This window comes from Oryctolagus cuniculus, chromosome 3 (assembly GCF_964237555.1).
Source record: "Oryctolagus cuniculus chromosome 3, mOryCun1.1, whole genome shotgun sequence".
Classification (NCBI taxonomy): domain Eukaryota; kingdom Metazoa; phylum Chordata; class Mammalia; order Lagomorpha; family Leporidae; genus Oryctolagus; species Oryctolagus cuniculus.
In genome coordinates this window covers 99602256-99615589 of record NC_091434.1, presented here as the reverse complement: position 1 = coordinate 99615589, position 13334 = coordinate 99602256, and the positions used below count along the sequence as shown (strand labels likewise).

Sequence of the window (13334 nt, the reverse complement as noted above, 5' to 3'; positions counted from 1 at the left end):
TGACTGATCTAGTTTAAATATGAGCACACCAACACAAACTGGCTGAGTATCAGCCCTGTGTAGAGCCATAAGTATTGCATCCTGTACGATTACAGTTTTTTACTCATAATTACTTACTAAAAGTTTTCATAATTCAGATTTTTTTTGCTTTTAGTAGGCTGGAGTGAGGGTAACGTGGGGAGTATCACTATGTTCCTAAATCTGTGTATAGAGGAGATACATGAAAGTTGTAAACTTCAATAAAATTTTGAAAAAAGAAAGAGCAATCACATTAATAACATTCAAAAGTCAGTTTGATACAGAAGGAAAAAAGCTTCAGCTGTACCAGTCTATATTTCATTTTACTAAAAAAAATAAGGAATCAAACTTGATGGTGAGTTACCTCTTCTGCTTGAACTTTCACCAAGGCTCTGTGTGCATTATTTCTCCACAGAATAGAAAACGTGATAGTGAAGAAGACAAGGCCAAAATACCCCGATGCGCCTTGTTTAAGAGATTTTGAACGTATGTTAGCTATGTTTGCCCAAGATACTTCACTTTAAAAAATAATATATCTGAGTTAAGTAGCTTATACAGTAAAATTGCACCTGAGGAGTGGGCATTTGGCCTAATGGGTTAAAATACCAGTTTATATATCTATTTCCTGCATCCAAGTACATGGGTTTGATGGCTTAGCTTCAACTCTTGTCTCCAGCATCCTACTAGTGCAGACCCTGGGAGGCAGGGCTGATGGTACAGGTAATTGACTCCCTTATACCCACCTGGGACACTTGGCTTGAGATCCTGTCTCCAGGCTTTGGCAAGGCAGGCCCCTCCTAGGCTTTGTAGATACTTATGGAGTGTACTAGAGGATGGGAGCTGGCTGTGTCTTCTCTCTCACATATTCTCATTCTCCTTGTCTCTCTGACTCTCAAATATTTTTTTTTAATTTAATTTTATAAAGTGAAGCAGAAACAGTAGACCTCAAATCTCTTAAAAGTTGATGTGATTTAAGAGATAATTGACAATTGAAAGACTTTATAACTTATTCATCCATGTACAATTTATTCAACAAAGATTTGAGCTCAAATTCTGAAGGAACACAGCAACACTGGGAAATTGTTACTTTGAGAAATAGGCAATCAAGGTTGCAATATTCAGAATGATTAGAATAGTTTTAAAACAGATTTAAAGCAGGGTGGGATATTGCCTGAACACTGCTATGCAAGTGTGGAGCTCCATCAATTTGAGGGTGATGGCTTGCGGGTAATTTTGAATGAAAATGAATTTGGAGGGACAGGCATTTAGGCTGAGAAAGACATTGATTAGGATGTCTCCCATGGGAGGATCTGGCTTTGACTACCTGCTCCAGCCACAGACTGTGGCTTCCTATTACCGTAGAGCCTGGGAGGCAGCAAGTAATGGCTCAAGTAATTGGCTCTTGCCACCCACATGGGAGTCCTAGACTCAGTTCCTGGCTACCAGCCCAAACACAGCCTAGACATGGTTGTTGCAAACACCTGGAGAGTGAACCAGTGTGTAGGATCTCTCTTTCTCTCTCCCTCTCTCTCTGCTTTTCAACTAAAGGAAAAACAAAGATATTAAAATGATTATTTTTATGTAAAAAATGCAAAAAGTAGGCACTCGAGTGTGAAGTACTTTTTACACCTATGCATATCATGCTATTTATCCTTGGAAGTAAAATAATGAAAATATCTTTCTACATTTCTATAAAGTTTAGTATAATTTACTTTTTTTTCTTTATTTTTAAGATACTGCCATCTAGTGACACTTTTATAGAATCACTTTGTAACAATATCATTCAAGTCCCAGCCCTTCCCTCAAAACAGTCACATTTAAATAATTTATTATTTTTTCCATTCACAAGGAAGGGATTGACATGCTTTCAAACATATTGTAGAAGCAGCAGGGGCTTTTTTGATGTTTTGTCACAGATGTGGCCACAGGGCTTTTAATAACAGGATATATTAGAAGGAATTTTGTGGTTCCTTCAAAGTGTCATTCTTTATAAATAATTGATAATAAAATAAATGCACAACCCTTTCTTTCCTTGCGTTTTCTAATAAAGCTTGATTGCTAAAAATTATATTTTGAAGAGTTGTAAACATTGCTGAATTAAAAATAATTTTTGCTTAAATTAGAAATATTGGTGAGAAGAAGACTTCAGATACAAAAATATTTTTTAAAAAATGTATTTAAGGTCTGCAAAATTCACATATTTCATGTATACAGATTTAGAAGCATGGTGATACTTTCCCCACCCTCCCCACCTATACTCCCATGCTTCTTCCTCCTTCATCTCCTAATACGAATCTTAATTTTTACAATAATTTACTTTCAGCGTGGTTTACACTCATAAGATTAACATTATACTAGGTAAATAGTTAAATAAATAGTAAGAAAAAAGATTGTTCAGGGCTTAAAAAAATCATCAAAGGTCAAAAATGTCAATTTTACTCCTATACATTACTTTTTGGTATTAATTACCACAGATCAGGGAAAATATACGGTATTTGTCTTTTTGGGGACTGGCTTATTTCATTAAGTATTGTTTCCAGTTGCATCCATGTTGTTGCAAAAGACAGAACTTCATTCTTTTTATGGCTGAACAGTATTCCATTGTGCATATATACCACATTTTCTGAATCCAATCATCAGTTGATGGACACCTGGGTTGATCCCATATCTTAGCTAATGTGAATTGAGCTACAGTGAACGTGGGGTACAGGTCATTCTTTCATATACTGATTTCTTTTGGTTTGGGAAAATTCTCAGGTGTGGGATGGCTGGTTCATATGGTAGGTTTATATTCAGATTTTTTAAAAAAAGTTTTATTTATATGAAAGGCAAAGTTACAGAGAGAAAGAGAGAGAGAGAGAGAGAGAGAGGTCTTCCATCTGCAAACTCACTCCCCAATTGGCAACGGCCAGAGCTGCGCCAGGAGCCAGGAGCTTCTTCCAGATCTCCCAATGAGTGCAGGGGCTCAAGGACTTGGGCCATCTTCTACTCCCTTCCCAGGCCATAGCCGATAGCTGGGTCAGAATTAGAGCACCCGGTAATTGATCCGGCACCCATATGGGATGCAGGCAATGCAGGCAGTGGTTTTACCCACTATGCCACAGTGTAAGCCCCTATATTCAGATTTCAAGGTATCTCCATACTGTCTTCCACAATGGCTGCACCAGTTTACATTCCCACCAACAGTAGATTTAAGGACCTTTTTAGCCACATTCTTGTCAGCATTTATTGTTTTTTGATTTCTGTATCAGACCATTCTAAATGGGGCGAGATGAAATGTTAATATGGTTCTGATTTGCATTTCCCTGAAGGCTAATGATCTTGAACATTTTGTTCAAGTGGCTGTTGGCCATTTGAACTTCCTCACTTGAAAAATCCCTGTTCAAGTCCTTAGCCCATTTCTTAATTGGATTGGCTGTTTGTTGTTGAATTTTTTAGTTCTTCATAGATTCTGGAAATTAATCCTTTATCAGTTGCATGGTTTATAAATATTTTCTCCTATTCTATCAGTTGATGGAACAAAGGCATAAGCCTCAGCCACTCTCACTCATTGTCCAAAAGAGACATAATATGGGTATTTATCCCTTGCCCTTGAATCTCAATTCAGTCTCACACCCTATTGTTTTGACATCCACCCACGCATTCTTCCCCAGGTTCAGAGGCCTGGTGGCCACATGAAAAACCAACTCCAAAGAATTCCCCTCCACCTGCTGTTCTCTACTCCCACTCCCACACCTAGCCCTCCTCAGATATAAAAAGGCCCAGCACCTTGGTTTGGGGCCTCCTGCCACTTGTTCCATAGATGTGCATGCAGGCAGTTGGTCACCCACATCTGTGGATTTATTTTGTCTGAATAAATTAGGTCTGGCTATAGATTCTTATTCTGTCTCTTCTCTGTTCTGCACCTCTTTTCCTAACATTGGTTGCCTCTTCACTTTGCTCAGTGTTTCTTTTGAAGTGCAGAAGCTTCTCAGTTTAATGTAATTTTAACTTTGTGCTTCTGGGATCTTTTCCAAGAATTCTTTGCCTATGTCAATGTCTTCCTGAGTTTCCTCAATTTCTCTAGTAATTCGATGGTATCAGTTCATAGATTTAGATCACTGATCCATTTTGAGTTGATTTTAGTATAAGGTGTAAGCAAGGATCTTCTTTCATACTTCTATATGTGGAGATCCAGTTTTCCTAACACCATTTGTTGAAGAGACTGTCCTTTCTCCAGGGATTAATTTTAGATTCTTTGTCAAAGATTTATTGGTTGTAGAAGCATCGATTGATTTCTAGAGTTTCTATACTGTTCCATTGGTCTACAATGTTTTTGTGCCAGTGTTAGACTATTTTGATTATACTGCTCTGTAGTATATCTTGAAACCTGATTTTGTGATGCCTTTTATTTGTTTTTGTTGTGTATGATTGCTTTAGTTATTCAGGTTTTCTAGTGTTTCCATATGAATTTTAGCATCATTTCTCTAGATCTCAGAAGAAAGTCATGGATATTTTGGTGGGATTGCATTGAATCTGTAAATTGCTTTTGGTAGTATGGACATTTTCATGATATTATTTCTTCCAATCCACAAACATGGAAGATTTTTCCATTATTTTGTGTCTTCTGTTTCTTTCTTTAATATTTTGTAATTTGCATTATGAAGATCTGTTACCTCCTTGGTTAAACGTAATCCAAGGCATTTAATTTTTTCTGAAGCTATTGTGAATGGGATTGATCTTAGAAGTTCTTTCTCAGCCATAGTATTGTCAGGGCATACAAAACTTATTGATTTTGGTGTGTTAATTTTATATTCTGCCACTTTGCCATGCCCTCTTATGAGTTTCAAAGTCTCTTAGTGGAGTGTTTTGCATCCCCTATATATAGAATCATGCCATTTACAAAAAGGGTTTGAATTCCTCCTTTCCAATTTGTATCCCTTTGATTTCTTTTTCTTGCCTAAAGACTCTGGTTAAAATTTTCAGGACTATATTGAATAGCACTGGTCAGAGTGGGCATCCGTATCAGGTTCCAAATGTTAGTGGGAATGCTTTCAACTTTTCCCCATTCAAAAAGATGCTGGCTGTCGGTTTATCATAAATTGCTTTGATTGTGTTGAGGAATGTTCCTCCTATATCCAATTTGCTTAAGGTTTTCATCATGAAAGGATATTGTATTTTATGAAAAAGTTTCTCAGTATCTATTGAGATAATCATATGGGTTTTATTCTTCAGTTTGTTAATGTGATGGCTCATATTTATTGCTTTGTGAATGTTGAATCATCCCTTCATATCAGGATTAAATCCCACTTGGTCCAGGTGAATGATCTTTGTGACACGTTGTTGGATTCAATGAGCTAGTATTTTATTGATGATTTTTTTGCATCTATGTTCATGAGGGATATTGGTCTATAGTTCTCTTTCACTGTTGTATCTTTGAAAGTCTGGTAGAATTCATCAGTGAAGCCATCTGGTCCTGGGCTTTTCTTTTTTGGGAGGGTCTTTATTATTGATTCAATCTCCATCTTGGTTATTGGTCTGTTTAGATTTTCTGTGTCTTCATGACTCAATTTTTGTAGATTGTATATTTTCAGGAATCTATCCGTTTATTCTGAATTTTGCTATTTTTTTGGCATAAGCTCTTTGTAGTAATGCTTAATGATTCTTTTTATTTCTGTCATATCCATTGTTACATTTTCTTTTCATTTCTGATTTTATTAATTAAGGCCTTATCCCTCTTTTTTGATTTTTTAGTTCAATGGTGTATCAGTTTTGTTTATTTTTTAAAAAAAGTTTAATCATTTAACTGTGTTGTTTGTATGGTTCTTTGGTTTCAACTTTATTTATTTCTTCCTTAATTTAATTATTTCTTTCCTCTGATAATTTTGGGTTTGGTTTCTCGATGTTTTTCTTAAACTTCAGATGCATTGGTAGCTTATTATTTGATACCTTTCCAATTTCTTGATGTAGGAACCAATTGCTATAAACTTCCATCTTAACACTGCTTTTGCTGTATTCCATACGATTTGATAAGTTGTATTGTCATGTTCATTCATTTCCAGAAACTTTTTGATTTCCATTTTGATTTATTCTGTGACCCACTCTTCATTCAGGAGCATGTTGCTCAGTCTCCATGTGTTTGTATATATTCTAGATATTTTTGAGTTGTTAGTTTCCAGCTTCATTCCATTGTGGTCAGAAAAGATGCATGATATGATTTTGATTTTTTTGAATTTGCTGAGACTTGCTTTATCACCTAGCATATTTTCTTTCCTAGAGAAATTCCATGTGCTGATGGAAAGAATGTGTATTCTGCTACTGCAGGATGAAAGTTTCTGTAGATATCAGTTAGGTACCTTTGGTCCATAGTTTAGATTATCTCTGTTGTTTCTTTGTTGATTTTCTGTATAGTTGATTAGTCCATTGATGAATGTGGAGTGTTGAAGTCCCCAGTTACTATTTTATTGGAGTTTATGTCTCTGCTTAGATCCATTAACATTTGTTTCAAATAGTCAGACACCCTGGCATTGGGTGCATATACCTTTATTATAGTCACATCATTCTGTTGAATTGATCCTTTAATAATTACATAGTGCTCTTCTTTGTCTCTTTTAATATTTTTTGTGTTAAACTCTATTTTGTCTAATATTAGGATAGCTACACCTGTTCATGTGGCTTTCTGTTAGTGTGTAATAAATTTTTCTATCCTTTCACTTTCAGTCTAGATGTTTCTTTATTGGTGAGGTGTGTTCTTGTATGCAGCAAATAGATGTGCCTTATTAATCCATTCAAATATTCTTTTTATATGATTTATTTATTTATTTGAAAGTTGGAGTTGCACAGAGAGAGAAGAGTCAGAGAGAGAGAGGTCTTCTATCTGCTGGTTTATTCCCCAATTGGCCACAATTTCCAGAGCTGCACTGATCTGAAGCCAGGAAACAGGAGCTTTTTCTGGGTCTCCCACATTGCTGCAGGGGCCCAAGGACTTGGGCCATCTTCTACTCTTTTCCCAGGCCATAACAGAGAGCTGAATTAAAAGTGGAATAGCTGAGACTCAAACCCACACCCATGCGGGATGCCAGCAGTGCAGGCAGCGGCTTTACCCACTATGCCACAGCACTGGCCCCTCTATATCTTTCAATTGGAGAATCAAGGTTAATATTGATAAGTAACAAATTTGCCTGCTTTTTTTGTAAATATTCCTATTGTTTGCATGGAATTTCCTTTTTTTAAAAAACTGGGAGATTTTTTGCTTTTACCTTCTTTCATACTGGTGACTATCCTTCTGTGTTTCTATGTTTAATACATTCTTAATCATCCTTTATAAAGTTGAACAAGTTGTGACAAGTTCTTTCAATCTCTGTTTGCTATGGAAGTCCTTCACCTTGATTCATATATGACAGCCTTGCAGGGAACAGTACTCTGGGTTGACAGGTTTTTTCTTAATACCTGGACTATATTTCTCCATTCTCTCCTGGCCTATAGGGTTTCAGATGAGAAGTCAGCTGTGAGTCTATTTGTGGATCCTCTGAAAGTAATCTGGTATTTCTCTTGTACACATTTTAAAATCTATTCTTTATGTTTTACTCTTGAAAGTTTGAATACAAGGAGTCATTGTGAAGATCTTTTCTAGTCAGGTCTATTTGGTGTTATATGTGCCTCTTGCACTTGGATGTGCCTTTTTTCTCCAAATTAGGGAAATCTTCTGTAACTATTTCACTGAGTAGGCTTTCTAATACATCCTGTCTTTCCATACCTTCAGGAATTCTTAAAACCTGTATGTTGGGTCATTTGATAGTATCCCATATATCTCCAGCAATGTTTTTAATTTTCATAATTATTCTTTTTATGTTTTTGGTGACAAATTCTGAAGAGTTTTCTTCTAGTTCAGATATTCTTTCTTCTGTCTCACCAAGTCAAGATTTCCCACTGTATTTTATTTGATTTATTGAATTCTTGATTTCTAAAATTTGAGTTTGAGTTCTCTTTGAAATCTCAATCTCATGGGAGAATTCTTGCATGTCATGTATGGATTTCTTTAACTCATGAATTTGTTTCTCATTACTTCTGAGTAATTCTATGATTAATCTTTAGAATTCCATTTCAGGCATTTCATCAGTCTCTTCATCTTCAAATTCTCATAAGGAAGTCTTTCCTTTGGGGGATTAATGTTGCCATTCTTGTTTCTTGAATTTCTGCATTTTATTTTTAGGGCTTGTGGAGATATTGGTTTTCTCCTCTAATTGATTTTATCTTTGATCTATTCATCTGTGGCTTAGTGGAGTGTCTTTTCTTTAGTGAATACCCATAGGTGTGTGCTGGCTGTGGCCAGGGAGTTCTGGTCAGTGCTCCAGGATGGGATAAGAATCCAGGATGACACCCAAGTTGGGTGTGGTAAATCTATTGTCAGCTGCGAAGAGTGTATGATCAACTCGGCTGGCATAATCATACCCTCCCTTCTCTTTCAAGGTGAATAATGCCCTGGGTTATCACACTGTGTATGCAGCACTCACACACATGGCTACTTCAACCACACAAAGGATCTGTGCAGTCTTCATTTGAACTTGGATCCTGCTACATTACCCACCCCAGGCAGTCAGGGAGCTCTGAGCTGTTGGTGCCACATAGTGATTATCCAGTGACCTGGCTGCACTTTGTGCTCTATTGTGCAGTCAGAGTTCCCACTTTTTCAGCACACTAGGCTTCCATAGTCACAGGGTGCAGAGGATCCACTCTGCCACACCAGCCTATGCTGTCCATGGAGATGCAGAGATGTTCCCAGAGTCAGCGGTCTGTGGGTGTTCCACCTTGGTGGTTTGAGCCCTGGCACAGTCTCCAGGCTGTGTTGAGAGGCTGGGGGTACTTCACAGTCTCATGTGAGTTCACAGCCACAAATCATCCTGCCAGCCATACTCAGTGAGTGGGACATGTGGATTTTTCCCTCTGGATCACACGCATGTACAAGAGCCCCCACAGCTGCTACTCATTTCAAAATGGCAGCTCCTCCCTACCTGTTGCTGGCTGGACACACCTAAGCTGCTGTAGCTGCTGCTGTTATCAGGATGGTGCTTTGTTCCTGCCGGTTGCTGGGCTCGTGCACAAGAGCCAGTGCAGCCACTGCTGTCAAAATGTCACCCTCTCCCAGCTGGTTGCTAGATGCCATCGAGGGAGGGTAGGAAGACAGAAACATTCCCTATTTTCACTGGGTTAGGCTGCTATCCTGTTTCCCTTAGGGCTCCAGGCTGAACTCAAAGACAGGGTACTCGGCAAGTTTCTACCTCCAACAATAATGCCAGTGGCATGGGCTGCTGCACTATGGTCTCACCTCACTGTCTAAAGCTGGCACTTACTCTAGCTCTCAGATATGGGACGGTGCCCCGTGTTGTGTCCGTGCTTGTTGCTGCACATCTACAACTTCCACACTGATCCACAGCTTCCGCTGGATCCTCCAAATCTATATTAGCACAGAGCATCTGTCTTTTTATGAGATACGTCGTGTTCATTTTTGATGAGAAATAAAGCACAAATGCATGTGTTCTCTAAAACTGATTTGCCTTTTGGTAAGATACTAGCTTCAGTCACATTACAATGAGTAAGGCTTTTAATTAATTAAGGTGTCAATATATTGAGTTTTTCTTTATGGAAATTAATGCTGTAGGCTAAGGCTAAGCATTTTCGGTAATGGGACTGGTAGTAAATATTTTAAGCTTTGTGGGCTATATAGTTTCTGCTGTAACAATTCAATTCTGCTTCTGTAGTGCAAAAGCAGCTGTAGAAAATATTTAAACAAAGGAATTTGAGTGTGTCCCAATATAACTTCATTTATAAAAACAGGTCATATTTTGCATCTATCTGATCGAGGAGAAATACCTCTAATAACAGTCTTGGGTTATTTATTCATAAGGGAGAAGTGTTAGAAAAAAATTTCTAAATTTACTTCAAGGCTTTACTTCAGTCAATAGATAGGCCCCTTTATTGTTACATGACACCTAAATTTTGAGTATGTAATTACTATATGTGCACCTGCTGAACTAATAGACGAACACAAAGGAAAATATCATGCAAAGTTCCATCACTCTTACTTAAACATCAGCATTTTTCTTTTTAAATTCAGATTTATGTGCAGAATTATCTTAATGTGGAGTGTGCTGCTATTTTTCTAGGTAAAATTATTAATGTTTTGCTATACTGAAAGTTAAATGATGTTGACAGTAAGCATTAAATTACAACATTATTACCTGGCCATGATTTGGATAAAATGTATTCATCTCTAACTCTTCCTTATGAGAATGTAGAGGAAACAGAAATGTGGATTCTACTCTAAAATAGTGCAAATTCTATTAGGCAGACCCACAACACTGCAAAGCACCTGCCAAGCAAATAATGAAGATAGAATTGAATCAGGTGGCAAGAAGCTGTGAGAATCTAACAGTGTATATGGTGAATACTATTGGGTCAACATTAACTTTGAAATTTTCTCCAAAACTACATCAATTTTCCCCCTATGATTGAAAAAGAATCATTTTTTTAATTGAGTACCAGTAAAGTGCCTCACATTTGAAATTGTATCAGAGGGTTTGCAGGTTTACTGAGATAATAGCACAGAGCACGAATACATACTCTACTTCTGATGTAGGACCTAAAAGGAGTATTGGATACAAACTGCCCATCCTTTGATCCTTCTCAAGCTAGTGCAGGAATGGAATGGTGGCTATAATTCCTAGGAGTGTAAACAATGTTTCTCTCTTTAGCACTTGTCATAAAAATTATGTGTGACAAAACATCTCCGAACTCATTGGCTAGATACTGCAATCATTTATTTATGGGTCACTGTGGTGTTTGCTTATCTATCAAGGCTTGGCAAGAAGGGGCTCAACTGGCCTCAGCTAAGCTCAGTCATGCATCTGTGGAGAAGCAAGGGGTCTGGGGAGCAGCTGATCAGTGTTGGGCACCTGTAAGGGTGATTGTGATCTACATTTCTTCTTCCATCTGAGTCAGTGGGTTGGTCTATGCAGACTTCTCACAGATATGGCAGAGGGAAAGATGGAGCAGGCCTAGTCACTCAAGTGCTTTTAGTGATACTGATCTTTTTTTGCTTGTTTTTAGATTTGTTTATTTGAAAGGCAGAATTACAGAGAGGCAGAGGTGGAGAGAGAGAGGTCTTCCATCACTGGTTTACTTCCCAGATGGCGGCAATGGCCAGAGTTGCGCTGATCCAAAGCCAGGAGCAGGAGCTCCTTCCAGCTCTCCCACGTGGGTGCAGGAGCCCAAAGACTTGGGCCATTTTCTACTGCTTTCCCAGGCCATAGCAGAGAGCTGGATTGGAAGTGGAGCAGCCGGGACTTGAACCGGTGCCCATATGGGATGCCAGCACTGCAGGTGGTAGCTTTACCTGCTACACCACAGCGCTGACCCCTGTGGTTCTGCTTTTACTGTATGTGCCAACATCCAATTGGTTGAAACAAGTCATATAGCTGAGTCCAGTGGCACAGAATCACACCTTGCCCTCAGCGAAAGAAACTGAAAAGTTACGTGACAAAGGACATGAATGCAAGAAAGGGCGAACAATAAGAACCACTAGTTCAACTTAACACAGTTGTATGCTAGAACTGCTTGAATTAATTTCATATATGATACAAAATTAAAACATAAATAAAAATACTCGTGAACTGCTTCAGGTTAAAAGGGGTTAGAAAAACATAAAAGCAGCAGATCTGAAATATTTAAGAAACAGAAACCTATTCTTAAAATTCATTCAGTATCTCAAAGAGGATTTGGTATTTGATTTTAATCTATATGGATAGTATTTACAATTAGAATTTTAACATATATCTATTTATTTTTTAGAAGAATAAATTTCTTACATATAACATAAGCAATATATTGTTATTAAAAGCTGCTTTCATGGCCCATGTTATGACACAGAGGGTCAAGCTGATGCTTGAGACACTGACATCAGTTCAAGGCCCAGCTGCTCAACTTCTACTACAGCTTCCTGCTAATGGGCCTGGGAAAGCAACAGAAGATGGCTCAAGTGCATGGGCCCCTGCCACACATGTGGGACACCAGGATGGAGTTCTTAGCTCCTTGCTTTGGCCTGGCCCAGACCTGGCACTTGCAGCCGTTGAGGAAATGAACTTGTGCTTGGAAAATACACTTGCATGCGTGGTCTCTCTCTCTCTCTCTCTCTCTCTCTCTCTCCCTCTCTCTCTCTCTTTCTCTTTTTCTCTCTCTCTCTCTCTTGCTTTGCCTTTCAAATAAATACATCTTTTAAATTTTTTTCTAAAACAAAAAATAAGTGACATTGTTTTATGTCTGATAAATCTCATTAACATTTGATTTAATAGAAAAGAGCTTCTCCCCCACCCATCCTAATTCAGAATGTGGTCTAGTACTTTATGATTGCTTTGCATATTAAGCATTAGAAGACAGGAGAATTATAAGGCTGACATTTAATGACAATTGATCATTTTCACAGCTTTAATCAGCAGGTGCTTAAATGAAACACCTTTGATGCCCTTGAGTGCATGAGGGACTGGGACAAAGGCTGTGACTCCTGCCACTGCCTTGGTTCCTGCTAAGGTGCCAGCAGTTCTACCCATTATATTACTTTTGTACTACCTGTGCAAATGTCAACATGGTAAATATGGTGTCTGCAGTCTTTGTATTGTGAAGGCGGCTTTGACCTGCTGGAACTATTCAAAGAATCTTGGGAATTGTGGATAACATTTTGTGAGCCACTTTATCCAAGAATGAACCATTATTTACGGTGGAGTAGTTTATCAAAAATTTCTTAAAGACGTTTGTACTACTGTTTCTAATCATTACACAAATTCAAAATTTGTTATATGTTCTTCCCTAGGGTTGTTTTGTTGGCTTTGATCTGGCACATGCAGTTGGAAATGTTGAACTCCACTTGCATGACTGGGGAGTTGATTTTGCCTGCTGGTGTTCTTACAAGGTACAAACTAGCTAATATATTTACAAATTTTATATCACATTGGCATTAATGGAAAAACAGGATCCATGGGCTGCCTGTAAGGATTTAAGTTGCTTCATGTTATTTCTTATATCATTATGTTTTATGATTTTAGTAAATTATTATGTCATATATTAGAATAGTATGAAAACAGTTAAATTCTTGTATTTTTGTCAATATTGAGAACTTATTCCTTCAACTCCTAGGCTGCTATAAAAAAAAAAGTTGAGACATTCTAGAGACAAGCTCCATACTTAGAACTTTCTTCAAATTGATTATATTCTTAGTTTTTGTTGATAATTTGAAATTTCTACAAATGTAAAGATAAATCTTCAAGAATCAACTTGGCATACATATT

At 37.7% G+C, this 13334-nt stretch overlaps 1 protein-coding gene across 7 annotated transcripts in view; it reads left to right on the top strand.

Moving 5' to 3' along the window:
• The window catches only part of KYNU (kynureninase), a 228983-nt gene that overhangs the window by 137532 nt on the left and 78117 nt on the right, over nt 1-13334 (top strand). For all 7 annotated transcript variants that reach the window (XM_070071543.1, XM_017342822.3, XM_051849583.2 and 4 more), the window contains one exon: nt 12860-12958. In XM_070071543.1, coding sequence (XP_069927644.1) covers nt 12860-12958 — 99 coding nt within the window. The remainder of the gene's footprint in view (nt 1-12859; nt 12959-13334) is intronic.